At 37.7% G+C, this 18,157-nt stretch overlaps 2 protein-coding genes across 2 annotated transcripts; one reads left to right on the forward strand and one right to left on the reverse strand.

Annotated features, from left to right (window-relative positions):
• Positions 1-582: 582 nt before the first annotated feature.
• gdpd1 (glycerophosphodiester phosphodiesterase domain containing 1) lies at positions 583-8,291 on the reverse strand (the record flags this gene model as incomplete). The annotated part of the gene is made up of 11 exons (XM_083913732.1): positions 8,212-8,291; positions 6,901-7,049; positions 6,224-6,266; positions 5,433-5,568; positions 4,459-4,504; positions 4,084-4,205; positions 3,734-3,823; positions 3,044-3,177; positions 1,529-1,588; positions 1,111-1,162; positions 583-717 (listed from the first exon to the last, which is right to left on the reverse strand). Exons 2-11 carry the CDS (start codon positions 7,034-7,036, stop codon positions 583-585), a joined length of 954 nt encoding a protein of 317 aa, XP_083769858.1. The 5' UTR covers positions 7,037-7,049; positions 8,212-8,291.
• Positions 8,292-10,144: 1,853 nt separating this feature from the next.
• On the forward strand, positions 10,145-16,080 carry tmem120ab (transmembrane protein 120Ab; the record flags this gene model as incomplete). The annotated part of the gene is made up of 12 exons (XM_083914594.1): positions 10,145-10,213; positions 10,679-10,797; positions 11,036-11,152; positions 11,247-11,306; positions 11,454-11,549; positions 11,676-11,765; positions 11,880-11,945; positions 12,760-12,821; positions 12,906-12,998; positions 15,425-15,489; positions 15,766-15,834; positions 15,967-16,080. 12 exons carry the CDS (start codon positions 10,145-10,147, stop codon positions 16,078-16,080), a joined length of 1,020 nt encoding a protein of 339 aa, XP_083770720.1.
• Between the last annotated feature and the right edge of the window lie 2,077 nt (positions 16,081-18,157).

The following is an 18,157-nucleotide window of genomic DNA, read 5'->3' on the forward strand; positions in this document are numbered from 1 at the left end:
TCAAGGAGTTATTACAGAGCCGATGTGGAGTCCGTCCTTTAAGAGTATTTTATGTCATTGAAAATAGTGGTTTTTGCCAAACCAGTGCAGGATGCAGAGCATGGTGGTGTAGTTTATACTTTAGGTATATTACCTTTAGAACAATAAGTAACCCATACAGATGTACCTAAACACTGGATCGGTTTTGCGTTTCCACCTGGGCTGGATTCTTAAATGTAGGCGAGGTTATTACCAGAGGGTTAGAGCCTTGGACAGCCATGTGCTTAGAGGCGAGCTCTCGTTATATTACATCTCCACTGCTGATGCAGAGGATCGTGTGCAGTAATCAAAGGACTGCAGCGTTTCTAGCCTTGGATCAGTGAGCGAGGTAACGAAAGAACGGGACAGAATGGAATGGCTCTATTGGTACCATCTACAACTTTTGACAATGGAAAACTCACAAATATTTGTTGAGACGTGTAACGAACTGTACTGAATTGGATTGCTCGGTGGAAACAAGGCTTCCGGGGGGGTTGGCAGGTCAGTCAGGGTGAAGGATAATCACTGGTGTGAGTGGCGGGGGGCGGCGTAGATTTTGGCAGGTCACTGGGGCTTAGAAATGCCATTCTTGTCCATGAAGTCTTTAAGCTTGGTGGGAAAATCTGTCATAACTCCTGTGGCTCCCAACTCAAATGCCCTCTGGAAGTCCTCCTCGTCGTTCAGCACCCAAATGTACACCTGAGAAAGTCACACCATACACACACACGCACACGCACACACACACACACGCCTATTTTTGAATTTTTAGGAATCAAGGACGTTTCCCAGTAACTGCTCTTAAATACAAGCATAACACTGCAACAACAGGCTTGGTATGTATATATAAATATATATATATATATATTATTGTACCTTGTGGCTCTCAACTACGTCAACACTGTTATATAAATATAGAATAAGAGCTCAGATAAAGAGTAAAAGTGAAAGAAACACTATTATAAAAAGACATATTAGGAAGTGACCACTGCTCCTGGTTATTCCTACACAATTTGCATCTATCACATCTTCAATCCCCCATATATCTCTCTTTTAGGGAGGACTATTTCAGAAGCTATCTAATGGCAGATTTACCTGTATTCCCCTGGCAGTAAGATGCTCAAACAGAGTTTTCCTCATCAGCAAACTGCAGGAGAAAAAAAAAGTCATCTGCAGGGAGAAACTGCAAGTATAGCAAAGCTAGAGAGGGGTTTGGTTGCACAGTTGTAAAAGGTTTTGCATAAATCGTGGTCACACAGTGATGTATGTGTGTACTATATTGTCAGGATATACAGTTATCGTAATTCTTCCCAGTGTCCCTGTTCAACAAAGTATCCGCACTTCTCAGAAACCCAAATATAAAGTGTTTAAAGAAAGAACTCAGAAATCAAAACAGAAACAAAGCTAAGGCGATGAAAAAGCACAGATTCACAGGTAAGTGACTTGCAAAGATTCAGCCGCTCTGAGGAGGACAACAGGGATTTTAAAATATTCAAACAAATGAGTGACTTACGTGTCTGCGAGCCAGGTAATGACTCGCTGACTCCGAGTTAATCTGCTGGGATCCTTTAATCTGTATAAATCACACCAAAAATGTGTTCAGAAAGTTACATTAAACTGATGTAGTTCCAACATTTGGACTTGACAAATATCTGTGTGGCAGGTGATAGGAAATGGTCATTATTGGTTGTTAGTATGTACAGCTACATATACACTGGTCAAATACAGCCCACAGCACATTCAACATATGTTCTAGGAAATGAAATCAATAACTAATTAAGTAGGCTGGGAGAAAATTTACACAACAACAACAACTCTCTATCACAAACAGCATGTCGAGCACATTCAACACAACAGATTAACGTCATGTGCGGTGAGAGTTTGTATAAAGCAACCATTTAGTGCATCCTAACCCCTGCAGTGGCCTTGACAGTAATCTAACAAAGGAAATCATTTAGTCCTCAATGAATGTGCGGCACGTGTAATCTGCTCCATGACCTTGATCCATATGATCCACTAACACACACTCTCAAAGGGTGTGAATGTTTCCTTTAATGTCTTCATTAGTGTGTGAGATCAACTTTCAAATAAGCATTGTGACCCAGATAAGAGACACAGGAAGGTCACGCTGCAAAAAAAACAAAAAAAAAAAAAGTGTAGTAGATACACCTGAGGCAAGGAAGTCGGGTACCTTTTGCAATCATTAAAAAGCTACATAAACAATTAAAGATACATTTCATCAATGAAAATAAAGTAAAGTAAGTGAGGTCCACTTGAAGTGCAAGGTCCACTTACTGGACAATTTCCAGAGCTTTCAGCCCCATATCTCAGTTTTTATCAGCAGACAGAGTTGGCTGATTATGTCAAGTGGTAAATACTAAAATACAATCTCACACACAGCAGGGCTCCAATTAAAACATCGAGTTATTAAATCAAGGTGGTGGTGTTTTGAGCAGAACCCTGCTCTTCTTCAGACGTGCCAACACCCCCGTCTCTGTTAAAGGTTTGTCCCTGGTTTCTGATGTTGTGATATGTCGATCTGCTGATGAAGGCCACAAGATGTGGCTACAAGGTCAGGAGGTTTCCCAGTACAACGACCTTGTGCTATTTACTTTTTGTTTGTTCAAAGAGTCCATAATAAACTTTTATCTCACGTCCACAAATTGGTCAAACAAGGTCTCAACATTTACATGTTGACATGCCAATATAAGATTTAACCTACAAATGTGTGGTATTTGTAATTATTCTTCTGCATCACAGCAGCTCACAGCAGTTTGTACAGTGTTGTCAACTAAACAGTAGGTTTGTTCATGTTTTACAGTTTGGGCAGAATTATAGTTTATTATAGAAATATAGTTATATAAACATAGCTCAACTGACAGAACTCCTGCTATCAAATGTTGTGTACATGCTGTAAAACAACCTGCTGCTGATGTTGACCTATCATCTGGATGAGTCTTCCAAAAGCTCTCAAGGTGCAACTCTTTCTTAGTTGATCCTCTTTGTACCTTCATGTGTGTATACCTACTTGGTGAGAATGGAGGGCATAGGGATCTCCAGAAACTGCTCCTTGAGGGGAACGAAGGGCAGAAGGCCGGTGTAGAAGAGGCCTAACAGCTGCAATACTCTGGGAAGGCTGAACAACACTGGAATACGTGGGTTCTGCAAAAAAACAAACAACCAGGTTTTGAGGTAATTCCCTGAAACTCAGTCATCCCTGGTGATAAGCGATGTCTGAAATTTACTCAACAGTGAAAAACCTACGGTACAGCATATGCTAGTTAGTAGCTGTGCTGTAAAGTGCACAGTCCCTGCTTATGTGGCACCTTTTCCATGATAATATGAATCTGTGTGTGTGTGCGCATGTATGTATGTATTTATGTATGTATGTATGTATGTTATTTGCATTTCTCGAGAATCGTTCATCCCATCTGCTTCACACATGGCAGGTGTATTGCTGGGGACACAATGCGCTATAACAAACAACTTTACATTTTGGATGAGCTCTGAGCCATTTTGAAATGTGTCCAATGATCCAAATCAGTTTTTTCAACAATACTCCTACAAAATTTGGCCAAACATCAACAAATGTGGTAGAGAACATCTCTTGACCAAGCCGGAAAATTCTGAATTGTCACATGCTCTGAACGGGCAACACCAGGAGTCAAACAATCGTCCTGTTCCCAACGAGAGCTGCGCTAGTTTCATGTAAATGTACCTCTTTGCGACACTTCTTTACAATCTGGTTGCTGGCGTTTCCCCACACCGTCAGGTGCTCTCTGTTGTACTTAACAACCAGCTCAGAGACCTGCAAGCATTAAAGTCATTATTACAGATGATTCATGTTTGCTGCCATTCAATTTGTGGCACACACACACACACACACACACACACACACACACACACACACACACACACACACACACACACACACACACACACACACACACACACACACACACACACACACACACACACACACACACACACACACACACACACACACACACACACACACACACACACACACACACACACACACACACACACACACACACACACACACACCTTCTTGATGAGTGTGTCATTGTTGGCTTTGATGTCAATGTTGACCGGGGTATTGGGAAATGCATCAAAAACGTCCCTGAGGAGAGGGATGCGTTTGTCCTCTCCCCCCTCACAGAAACACTCTGCACAGACAAGGACAAGTCAAAAACACACTCTGTTTCAGATGATACTCAATACAGCATACAGGGGCACATTTGCCCAAGTTAAACTGTGGCTTGTAAAATTAAAATGGATGGGCAACCTTTAAATAAACACACACACACACACACACATCACTAAAAACTCTGAAGAACACAGTGAAGTTGCCGATATGCTTCTGCATGTGGGTGCATGTTGTAGTAATAATCACAACAGTCAAGGGTTTGTGGTGCTCACCTCTCTGAAAAGTTACACCCAGCTTGCAGAGGTATGGAGGGAGCTCCTGCAAAGAGCACATGGCAGTCAGAGGTGAACAGATTTCTAGAGGTAATGTGTTGAGTTTGACTGAGGGTGTTTATGTTAGTGTCAATGTAAAAGAGACAGGAAGGCAGGGACATGTCAAAGCAAGATCAATGTAAAGAACTGCTTCTCTGTGCTACAAGACCAAAGAGCAGGAAAACCTGTAAACTAAATCTTCAGTTACACAAATATCATTTTGGTATCAAATTATTTAAGGGGTCTCAGGAAAAAAAAGATCTTTGAGGCCATCAAAGATGTGTAAAACAGAGCAGAATCCTAACTGAGCAACGGTGAATTTCTGCAGGGTTGTTTTAATCAGGCAAAAGTTGATCATGTGACATATCAGGTGACTTGGTGTGGACCTCACCTGATCAAGACACATGACCCAGAAACGCTGTTACCTCTTTTACAGAAGTCTACACACAAACACAACATCTAACAGTTGTTTGAGCTTTTAACTTAAGTATTGTGGGGCCCTGTGGTCTAAGAAATGTGTCAAGTGCATTTCCTTACGCATCAAACATTTGCAATACTTTTTCAAGTATTTTAAATTGTGCGTTGTTTACATCGGTGTTTACTGGCTTGCAGTCTTCTTCTTCACTGCCTTTGTTGGCTAATTGCCGTATATTGTGGCATGTTATCAAACATAAAAAGGAACCCACTCATAAAAAAACCCAGCTCCCCAGTGGTACTGAGTGTTACGGACATCTTACATGTTTTTGCATCATTACATTTGTGAGATTATTACATTATTATTAATATTAACGTATTTACAACATTCCTTTTTTGTAGGTGGCGTAGAAAAGGGGTAAAGGGAAAGAGACAGTTCCTAGATCTGGAAGGGAGTTTAGAAAATATTATTGTTTCAGTCAGATATAGAAATGGGATGATATCACAGAGCAGTAACTCACAGCGTAGGACATGTCAGAGATGCGGGCGTTGATGCCAGAGGCCCTCTGCAGGGTGGCGTCATGTGACACCACTACCTGTTCGTCTTTCGTCAGGTGGCAGTCCAACTCCAGCATGTCTGTGCCAACATGCACAGCGCTGCATGAACACACAGTGCACATATTGTATTTATCACTATACCTGGGAGACACCATTGACTTTCATCACATATACATGAAAAAAATCATAGAATAGATCAATCATCAAACAACCGCAGCAATATACTGTATCATAGGGCTGGGCACATCGATATGATGTTTTACTGCCTTTCAATGGAGTCGCATTATGATGACGTCATCAAAACTGATAATTACGCATGAACTCAGATTTTTCAGAAAATCTGAAAAGTTCATATTTTTGCACAAAGTTCTTAATAAAATTAGAACATGCTCAGTATGTATTTATTATGTATTAAATCCACACAGGAGTAAGCAAAAAAAGATTTACTATCTTGTTATTTCATAAACTATTTATTTATTGAATAACCAGGACATACTACATATTATAGATAATCGAGAAATGATCTATAATGGGATAGAAGATTTTGGCCGTATCATCACCCAGCTCAATATAACATCTGAGGCTTTGACATGAACAATGATCTAAGGCAGGATAAACAGACAAAGACAGACAGTGGTCACAAACAAAGCTCAGATGACACAAACTGCCCACAATCACATGAACAAGCAGCAGTTATGTTTCACACATACACGCAAAAATAAAAAAAACTATGGGGACTTGGGTTTCTACTCACTGCTTGAAAGCTGCCATGGTGTTTTCCAGGTTTTCACCTGCCCCTGTAATGAAAAACATAAACACTGAGCATGGTACAGTGTTTTCCTTGTATTGGCATTACTGCAGGACCCACAGCTGGAACATTGCCCACAGCTTACTGCACTAGATCAGACAGTAAACAAACAAAAAAACCCTGTCTGATGGAAGCACAGTCATAAAAAATACTGAAATATAATAAAACCGTGCAAATAAATCTATTAACAAAATGGTAACAGCCTAACCAGGGGTGGATAAAGTAGCCAAACCCTGAGCAGTAGGTTTGTTCTTAACTTGTAAGAAAGGAACTAAAAGTTGTCCAAAATTAGCAAAAACGTAATCACAACAATGTCACAAATGTGTATGTCACAAAATTTGAAGCGGAAGGCAGTGACAGCACAATTTTCAGCTTTCTAAGAGACTCTGAAGTGTGGTCATATTTAGTTTTTGTTCACAGTACGACAATAATGCTGATAACTATGATCATTTTGGTCATCTCTAGTCATCATCTTCATGTTCAAAAGTCTGCTAACTACTGAAGAGTAAGTTGCAAATTGCTTGAGGAACTCGTAATAAATGGTCATGCTCTCAAGGGGGATTTTGAGAAAAAGAAATAAAACATGATCAATGGTAAATTCAGAGTGCGTGTCACCGACTCACCTCCACGATGTGAAATGTGCCTGCTGCGAAAAGTCTCTCGCTTCTTCCGATGCAAAAGATTTGGGCATTTCATCAGCAGGGCGGAGGTGAGCACGTAGCCCGTTACCGTTGACAGGACATACACAGCAGCACACATCTCCGATCATCCGCTGCAAAACAAACACAACCCACTGAAAGTCAATGTGAAGCAGGATTTCGTTAAACTCACTTTTTTTTTTCCAATTAATAATTCACTAAATAAAGTTTTTAAAAAGGAGAAATTACCTAAATCTTAAAGCTGCTTATTTGCTCACCTGACCAACAGCAGAACCCCCAAGGTTTTTACAATATATTGATATAAATGGAGATAATCACATCTTTTGACGTGGAACTGTTCCCAGAATGATTCATACTTCACAAATTATTAAAAAATGATTTACCAATTATCCAAATTACAATCAATCATGTGTGTCAACCAGTGATGGAAGGTAACAAGGTACACTTACTCAAGTACTTTACTTAAGTATTTCCATTTTAATCTACTTTATACTTCTACTCCACTACATTTATTTGGCAACTTTAGTTACTAGTTAAGTCACAGATTTAGATTATTTATACAAAATAATATCAATAAATAAAATAACATTGTTTTAGATTAAGCTACACAGCAGTATATAAAGCGAATACAATTAGCCAGACCTTTATCAGCCGCAACATTAAAGTGATATTTACATTAATCTATCAATTATAATCTGATATTATGATATTCTGAAATGGGTCATTCTGCAGCATGAGTACTTTTGATTTTTGTGTTTAAAGTACATTTTGATGCTTATACTTTTCTCTTATGTTAAATTTTAAATGCATTTCTACATTTCTACAGTATTAATACTTTTACTGGTCCACCACTGGTGTCAACAAACATTAAATGTCTGGCACAAACTGAGGTTGTATGTGATTTTCATGCTTAGATTTCTCCTCAGATATTTATTAATAATCAATAACTGAACCTTTACTTTACAGAATTATGCTCAGTAAGTAAAGGCTAGCTCTGAACAGACAACACTGCCATCACAGGGGGCTAGAAAGCCACAGACAAAACATTAACTTTACTCAGACTCTCATTCATTGTCCGTTGGACGCGTTTAGCTGCTTTTGTTTCAGCGTTGGAGAAACAGTTTACGTTCAGATAACATGTGAACCACAGTATTTAGGACATAATTTCTCCTTAACCATACACAATTACAACAACCGTTAAACATCCTAACGTTTAGGCGACAGCGTACATGCTAAATGAGGCTAACGTTAGCTGAGCTGGGGTCGAAATCTTACCCTTTTCATCCAATAGTTTTGGTTTTCTCCCCTTCTTTGTGTTGACTGACCTAAGTATAAGTCAGTGGATGTCCAGGGATGTGAACGCTGAGCTTTTTTGTGTGAAGACAGACTTATGAACTGCTCTGACAGTCCTCTACAGATGCAGTGAGCTCCAACACCTCACAGCTGTCTTATAAAAACACTCACCGGCCGCTGTCAGATCGATGCGCATGCGCAAACCTGTGCTCCCCTACAAGGCAAACATGGCTCTTCCGCCCGGATATTTCAGAATAAAAGCGGCATTTCCACAAATAAAACTTGGAAATGTTTTCTACAGGAGACATTTTTTTTCTTGAACTGGTACATCACAGGTCAGCAGAACTATATGCAACAGACTGTAGTATTTTGATATTAAAACTCAAAGATAGGCTACATTAATAATTGTAATAATAATCATCATCATCATAATCACAGCGAACTGTATTTATACATAAAATATATAATTGTATAATATATATATTTGTATATTATTTATTTATATATACCTTTCATAAAATAAAATGCAGCTCCAATTGCTTTACAAAAGGAACTCGCACTTCACAGCTGCTCCGTCCATATCAGTCACAATAGGTGTATCACATGAACCTTCACTGCATACTGTATGTCTAAATCCATCACTTGTTTTATGTCCCTATCTTTAGATTTCTTGATGCAGTCCTACATTTCCTGCTGGTGTGGTACTATTGTACATCAACCATAAGGGAACGTATCTCTCCTTTTTTTAAGCAAGTAGGTCTGACAAAATGGTTTAATATCTAATGAAAGTTTTCCTGTATCATATAATGAAAAGGCTGGTGGGTTTTTCATCACTACAATAGGTATTAAAAAGAGACGGTGAAAACAATACAATGCAGACTGTTTAAAGTGATAAAACATTATATTATAATAAACAAACTATAAAACAAGTATGATAAGTATGTACAGAACATTTTATGACAAACCATTATACAGTTAACAGTCCAACAATTGAGAATATTATATAGTCAATATGTATCTATCTATCTATCTATCTATCTATCTGTCTATCTATCTATCTTACAAAACATCAAACAAAACATGAAAGCATTAAATTATTATTAAGTGTCAAAACATACAGTTATATATGTTGATTTGGAACTGTAGTTTTCTATTAAAACGTTTTGAGGACAGAGTACAGGCCAGAAAATGTATTTTTTGTGTATTTTTATTTCTTTTTTAAAAATTAATTAAAGGTGTATTGTACAGTGTCAGGACATTACTCTCATTGACTGCTGTCAGTCTTTTATATGCACTGGTTTTCCTATTTTAAAAAGTACATATCATTTTCAGGTCAAACTATTTAAATGTATTAATTTTATAATGAATTATTGTTTCTGCCTATTTGTCATTTAACTAACAGCCAAAACATTCCCCTTTGACACCAGTCTCTATGTTAAAGAGTCGATCAATGATTTACTCCTTTCATCCACCAGATGTCGTTAATGTGCAGCTGTGTGAGTGACAAGCAACCTATTCTGAAAGATTATATGCACAAAAGCACATCTGCTAACAGGGAGCTGGGTGAACCATGTAAAAGGTAACGATGTAAACCTCTTGTTTTCACATTGTATGTATACTCGACAACCTTTAACTCTGTGAGTGATAACTGAACAATGTGATAACCAGATCATTTCCCCAGAACAATGTCCAAGTCAAAATCTTGCATATTTGCACCAGTCAAAGTTCACTGTATGCAATAAACCGCCCATGGAGATTTGATACACACCCTGAAGAGAAACACTTCAACATAGCATTATGTGCAAGTCATTTCATGGTGGTTAAACAATTATAAAGCTTAACTGGGTATTATTCTATTATTTTCAGTGGGTTCGGGTTTGCTATTTACTGTAGTGCGAAAGAAAGTGTTCGCAGAATGCCTCAAGACTTGAGATCCGTTCTGGAGGAGTGGAAATGTCTGGAAGAAGAGTACCAACAACTTCAGGTAAGAAACGGACCAAAGTATTGTGTGCATACATAATGTACGCTTGCTTTTGTTGTTTATCAAACCACACGATGAAATGTTTGCTCTTTTTAAAGCGTCATAAGTCAGAAAAACTAAAAATATCTTGTGCTCCATAGCACTCTTACATATTCAAAAATGTTTTAAGAAGTAGAAATGGGGGGTAAGTTTCTCAGTGTGTAGGGACTTGACTTAGGGACAGGTGGTTCAAGCCCTGAACAGTACAGAGTGTGGAGTGGTAGCCAAGGTGCCCTTAAGCAAGACACAGAACCCTCAACTGCTATGAGCAGAGATAATGTGGCAGCCGCTTCAGTCTTACGCTTCTCCATGAACGCCTGTCCTGAGGGTGTATTTTGTAACAACAGCAGAGTGTAGCAATGAATTTCCCCGCTGAGAGATTGATAAAATGGCTTTTCTTGTGTTCTTTTCTATGTTCTTCTCATTCAGGAGACACACAGAATGTACTTACAGAAACTGGAGGAAATGTCCAAACTACAAAACAACTGCTCTTCCTCCATTTCCAGCCAACGCAGAAGGCTGAAGGAGTTGTCCCACCTAGTGAAAAAGTGTGTTTACGCACGCACAACATATTTGCATGGACACAGATTTTTAGTTACATACAGATAAATATAGTAAATCCGGTCATACACACACACACACACACACACACACACACACACACACACACACACACACACACACACACACACACACACACACACACATGCACACAGATCCACAAGGTGAAAGCTGCTGAAATTAAGTGTTCTTAAGTTATTATATAGTTATTATATCATCCACCAGATGCAGCAAAGGACCAGTAGAGGAAGATACTAAAACCTTGGCTGAAATAAACGAGAAGATAAAGACGCGACCAAATGCTTTCTTTGAAATGGAAGCTTTCCTGCCCCAAAAAAACGGGTGATGACTTCTATTTGAAAGTTGTCATGTTTGCTCTGATTGAAATACATAAACATTACATTTATTACAATGATACGATTGCTTCTTATTGCAGGTTGTACCTCAGTCTGGTTCTTGGGAATGTGAATGTCACTCTTCTCAGCAAACAGTCAAAGTAAGCGACACACAACCTGAAATAAGCACTTTTTAAATCAATAGATTTCTTATTTCCATAAATCAAACATTTAAATTTCCCAGTTTCATTAGTTATGAAAAGCCTTGTGATGTATATTGAGACCCAGATTTGTCACGTGCTTGTCAGATTTGCCTACAAAGACGAATACGAGAAGTTCAAGCTGTACCTCACAGTACTACTGCTGCTGTTCTCCTTCATATGCTATTTCTTTGTGAGCTACAGGTAAGCATCAGCATATCACACTTCACAGCTGCTCCGTCCATATCAGTCACAATGAGTGTATCATGTGGACACTCACTGCATACTGTATGTCTAAATCCATCACTTGTTTTATGTCCCTGTCTTTAGATTTCTCGATGCAATCCTAAATTTCCTGCTGGTGTGGTACTATTGTACATTAACCATCAGGGAAAGTATCCTCATCGCCAACGGCTCCAGGTCAGCCCTTTACCACCCTTATAAAGCAAATAAAGCTAAAGCAAATCTCCTTTTTTAAGCAAGTAGGTTGAACAAAATGGTTTAACATCTAATAAAAGGTATCCTCTATCATAGAATCAAAGGCTGGTGGGTTTTTCATCACTACATCTCAGCTTTTTTGTCCGGTGTAATGCTGACATGGTGAGTACAGGAAGATGAAAACCCCTAAGGAACGTTCAGATATTGTAATTCATACGATGCCAGCGATTCTTATCCTGCATATTTTTGTTACAAAATGCACCCGTTAAAGTGTAATTCAGATGCAAAATCATCCCATGGTCTTTTTTGGCACTTACATTCATCAAATAAGCCATCGAGACAAGTTTTTTTTATGTAACAACTATTAACAGAGAAATCCAAGAGAGAGTTGCTAACAGACGGACGTGGCTTACACTCTTTAGCAGTACAATGAAGGCATTAAGACGGCTTTTTTAACCACTAATACTGCTCAAAATAACACCAAACCTCTGCAGTAGAATGATAAGAGTCCTTACACATGAATCCAAGCACCAACAACGTACAGTAGTTAGAAAACCTGGAGTTTATTCAAAGAGTGTTTTGAAAGACTTACCTTCTGGCCCCGGTACCAGCTCCTCTCATAGTAAAGTCCATTCAAGTGCAATCCAAAAGGAAGGAGCCCTTTGGTGCGTCGTTTGACGTGTAGGGATACTTATCATGCTACTGCAGAGGTTTGGTGTTATTTTGAGCAGTATTAGTGGTTAAAAAAAGCAGTTTTAATGCCATCACTGTGCTGCCCGAGCTAATCAGTGTTAGCCACATCCGGTTGTTAGCGACTCTGCAGGATTTCTCCATTGATAGTTGTTACACACATAGAAAAAATGTCTCTGTCTTATTTGATGTATGTATGTGCGGAAAAAGACCTTTGTGCCAAAATTACACTTTAAATCGCATTTTTTTCTATATTATAACACATGCCTTCACTCTCACATCTAAGGCCAGATGGGAGCCTTTACAAGACATTCAGGAACCAGTTCCTTGCCTACTCCTTGTATCAAAGTAAGGTCAAAGACATTTGTGGTTCGAAGTTTCCTAAATCAAATCAAAGTCCTGACCCGTGCTTCTTTCATCTGGAACTCACAGGTTTTGTTCAGTGTCTGCAGTGCTATTATCAGAGTGGATGTCTGTACAGGCTACGAGCTCTGGGAGAAAGACACAACATGGATCTGACCGTGGGTAAGAAACACCATACACATAAAACAGATGCCTTCAGCATATCATAATCAAATATTTTCATTTTTAAAGTTTTTTCAAAGCCAATGATGCTCCATCAGGCATGTCTGGGGATTCTCATTGTCACTGCTGTAATAAACAGACGTGGAAGTTTTAAAAGTCCATATTATGCTAACTTTCAGGTTCATACTTGTGATACGAGTTTCTACAACATGTACGGGCTGTGTGCGTTTCTCTGTGGATTGAACGTTATGATACTTTCACAGTATTTATATTGCACCTCAACCCGTTTTATAATTTAAAAAATTGGAAAATTCCCATTAAAGGGGCTGTAAAGAAGCGCTTTAACAGCTTTCTCATTCACCCATTTATGCACTCACATTCTCACGATGGCAGCAAGCTACCACACATGACTCTGACCGACCATTTGCAGCAATGTGTGGATGGGGTTGCTCCCATATGGCTCTCACAGACCGTTCCCCAATAGGTGATATACTGTACCGATGGTTTTTTTTAATATGGAAAGCTGAAGTGCCATTAAACGGCTCTTTTATTACACAGTTTACAATTAAACACTTTTTTGTTTTTCAGTTTTATTCGTCCAAAATGTCTCCATTCTTGTTCCTCTTGAGTCAAAATGTTTTTACGCTGTAAAATACTGTAAAAATGCTGTGTTTTGTAGTTTTCTAGCAAGATTCAGTAAAATGCTGTAATGTCATAATGATAATACAATATCCTGTGTTAATCACCGTAGTGTGAATATACGGATATACAGCATAACTGTAGCCTGTTGTTGTCTGTCACATTAGCTAGCTTTATTAATAGTTAGATGATTTTGAATTTTACAGTTTACAGAGGACCAAATATTGATTTTCCTGGGAATATGATCACTTACGCTGTCTTTTAAAAGAACCTTTTTTTGTGTAGATGTAACAGCGCTCGCCTGTCCCTGAAGTACATAAGGAAGTGAATGCCAAATTATTAGTTGAACTACCAAAAACCTGTAATATATGCTTTCACTTATTCTACATTCTCAATATGAATTATTACCTTCATCTAGACAACACAGAGCCATAAAATGTAAAAACAACCCCTTTAAGCCTCCTTTGCTCCCAACAACCACTCAACAACAAAAACAGCTCCCATCGCTCCATCTTCAGCTGATGTTCGACATCGTTCTGCTCCAGCTCCCTATAATCCTTCACTCCAAGGCCCCCCGTCTGTGTTCTTAAACCGCCATGCCTAACAATGACTTTTTCATTGCAAAACGTCATTGAGATAAGATTTACTTTATTGTCCCTGAAGGGAAATTTGACTTGGGCAATAGTGCAACACAGAGCTGCAATCTTAAATGAAATATGTAGCAAGCAAACCATGCAATTTGTACCAAAAGCTATATTATTCCATGAGACTGATCGCTTGTTAAGGCCCAGCCTGGGCTTATATGGCTGTTGTACAGATCTCTTCCTGCAGGCGTGCAGAGTTACTTTATTAGCGTCCCACTGATGAATGTGGGGTTAAAAATGCTGCAGTCTTCACCTTGGAATTGCTCCCTCCTTCACCCGCACTCAGCAGATGACCAGAAAACCTGTCACTGATAGAAGCCTCTGCTTTTTTTTCCTCTGGAATTCTTAAAAGTTGTATTTTTACACCCATTTTTGTTGCTTTACTGTGGAACAAACTGTGCTTTACCAGGTGTAACACGCTTTGTTAAAGTCATTCAATCCGTCTGGCTGTATACAGATATGCATAACTGTTGTGAAGCATCAGATGAAATATATGTTTGTGAAGCCACGTATTAATTTGATGTGGTTGGATCTAGTTTAGGTTGGATCAATACTAACATTTCTCATGTTGATATATTCCCATTTCATTGCTGTGAATTGTAAAGGCAGAAGAAATTTTAGTATCTTTAAAAAAAACTAGACAATGCACAGCTATAGCTGAGCAGCAGGTAAAAATCAAGGTGTATCCAGAATGGGTGGGTGGGGTGGTTAGGATGCAGAAGTGGATTTCAAATTGTCAGCATATATGATGAATAGTGCTTCTTTGTATTTACTTAAGGCTACGAGTAGGTGATTTGAAGACAAATATACATGTTTTGTATCTTCTACTCTATGACATTTTATGGCGTTTTATGGCAGAACAGAAATTAGCGCCATTTTTGACACATAAAAAAGTGTGAAAACCATGTTTTAATATAAAATGTGTCCGAATAAAGACGTTTGATGGCACTTTCAGCCTACCATATTTTCAAGGCCACATGCACACACGTGACTGGACCGGCTGGCAAAACAAACAACAGAGAAACTCAGGTTACAAAACAGACTTATTTCTCTGTTCAGGGCGCCACTATACTCCACTATATCTATACATGATAATATTTGTTCACTGATTTACAGTGAACCCTTGTTTGCTCTCTGTTTTAGAGGGATTTCAGTCGTGGATGTGGAAAGGGCTGACGTTTCTGCTGCCCTTCCTTTTTTTTGGTCATGTGAGTACAGTCCGTCACACTGAGATGATTCACATCAGCGCTTGGGAAACCTCCTCTAACTGCTGCATCAACATGCTTTGTCACAGTTTGGACGGGATGACAAAAGAGATGATAGAAAATGCTGATGTCATTCTAGACTTTATATTATTCTTCATGTTTAGGCAGAATTTGAGACAATGTTCAGTGATCTGAATAACAGCTGCAGCTTTAGAAAATCTGTGTTTTCATTCACTTTTTACAAGACAAATCATTAAATCCTCGTGTTTTGACTCGTAGTTCTGGCAGCTTTTCAATAGCCTCTCTCTCTTCCGAATGGCTCAGCTCCCCGGCTGCAAAGAATGGCAGGTCAGTGCTCACCAAACTTTTATATTTCACCCTGTTGAAATTGCATCCCCACCCACATATTAAGAAAATGATGACAAATAAAAGCTATTGTGCTTACTCACATGTTGTCCTCTATGTTTCACATGATGCCAGGTCTTGATGTGTGGTCTGTGCTTCCTTATTCTGTTCATGGGAAACTTCTTCACCACTGTTGCTGTGGTCCGTCACAAGGTCAAGAGCCGGAATCAGAAACCAAAGAGTCTCTGATGCATATTATAATTAAAAAAAAACATGTCTACAAATGTCACATGCTCCTCTCCAAATTAAAAGCTCACATCATCCTTATGGCTGTCATCAACATTATTTGCTGTGTCATTATGATATAAAATCCTTGATGTGAATACAAAGCATGTGGCCTACAGTAGATACACGCATGTGTGTATGCGCAATGTTTTATGTCTAATCAATCACCATTAAAGGTTAAATTATCCTCCACAGTACCTCTATGTTCTCATCTTTGTAAATTAAAAAGACAAACAATGAATAAAAGGCTATAAAGCATCCTTTCACGTAACCTCTGTGAAGCCTGTGTTTTTGTGCTTCTCTTGCTTGTGCATACAAGTGTCTGAATATGTTTGTTTGCAGCCCTTTATTCTACCTTTTATATGGTTTAAATTAGGTGTGTAACTTCTGAGATTCACTGCAGGGATTTAACAAATTACACAGTATGTTACAGTTCCTTCGTCCCTGTGTTTAAATACAAAACGCAGCTTTAACTCTTATGTATTGTATTTAGAATACTTCTACATTTCTTGTTGGTTGCTACTTTACACTTAATCATTGCAGAAGGAAAAATGATCTCCTATAATCCACGACATGTATCTCAAATCTTTATTTACTATTGCTTGGGTCGCTTAATACATTTATATGTAATAAGGCTTTATTTTAATAACGTGATTTAGTATATAAAAAATTAATCTGAACAGTTAATTAAATGGAGTGAAGTAAGAAGTTCATAATTTCCCATAAAGTGTATAAAGGATATGTTACATTACTTTATTCATCAAAACAAGGAAACAAGGAAAAGGAAACACATAGAGCTAAATAAGAAGATATGTAGAGATAACAAACAAATAACTAAAATCTGAACTAAAATTAAACTAAAAATAAAAACTACAAACCCCAAAAACATGCAAATAATAAGCTCAGCAGATCCATATGGACATATTCTCTTGATTTGATTTGATATAAATGTATTTCAAACATGTGAAAAGGACAACAGAAAAAGGTCATACAGAAAATAACATTATTACACAACTACATACATACTTGATTGTTTATTTTTCTTCACATATACACTTTAATCCCACCCCTTCTCTATTATTTATTATTAGTTAGTTAACAGCTTCCTCTGTCATTTTAGTTAATTTTTTATTTCTTTATTTTATATATATATATATATATATATATATATATATATATATATATATATAAATAACTTTAACTTTACTGTATAGTATATTACAAAATACAGTTTTATCATAAATTCCTATCAAATATACAAGATTTTCTTCCATTTTTATTTAATTTAATCAAATAAAAACTTGATATATTTTAGCATCCAAAATATTAATCAATTATAACACATAATTACATAAATAACAAAATAGAATGAAAAAGGGAAATTAAGAAAGAATAAATAACAATCTAAATAAATAAACAATAAAACACAGTGTTAATCGAACCCCTTCACCCTGAGAATCATTTTCTCATATTTTATTTTGAACGACTTCTGTAGATATGGAAAGGTGCTTCATTTTAATTTCATTGATGAGTATTTGGGAACATAGTTAATCAATAAATAAAATAAAAATACACAAGTAAAGGTCAAATATTTCAAAATTGTACTACTCACACAAGTTATTTCGATTATTTTGGTGTTGATAGTCCTTTTGCTTTAAGCTTTGAATGCATGATTTTTATTATTTATAACAGTTCTTTGGAGGGGCATTGCTTCTACTTAGATGTTGAAAACAAAACTGGACGAAACAAAACTGGGTCTTACATACTTGCAAAACAATGGTAACTACTTCTAACTGTAGTGAAAAAATGACAGACATCCTTACTATTTGTACACCAGCGTTAATAGTTGTACCATCAGAAGGAAAGTGTCAGAGGATTACAGAAAACACTTTGTTTCAAATGAAACTCTCAGTATTAAAGGTTGGATATGGAGAATGAGCAGAATACCGCCATCTAGTGTCTCAAGATCGTAGTCGCAACAACAAAATATAATTAAAAGCACTCCGTTTACCAGGTTTCGTCAGACCCGGTCCAGTTGCCT

This window comes from Echiichthys vipera (assembly GCF_963691815.1).
Source record: "Echiichthys vipera genome assembly, chromosome: 5".
Lineage (NCBI taxonomy): Eukaryota > Metazoa > Chordata > Actinopteri > Perciformes > Trachinidae > Echiichthys > Echiichthys vipera.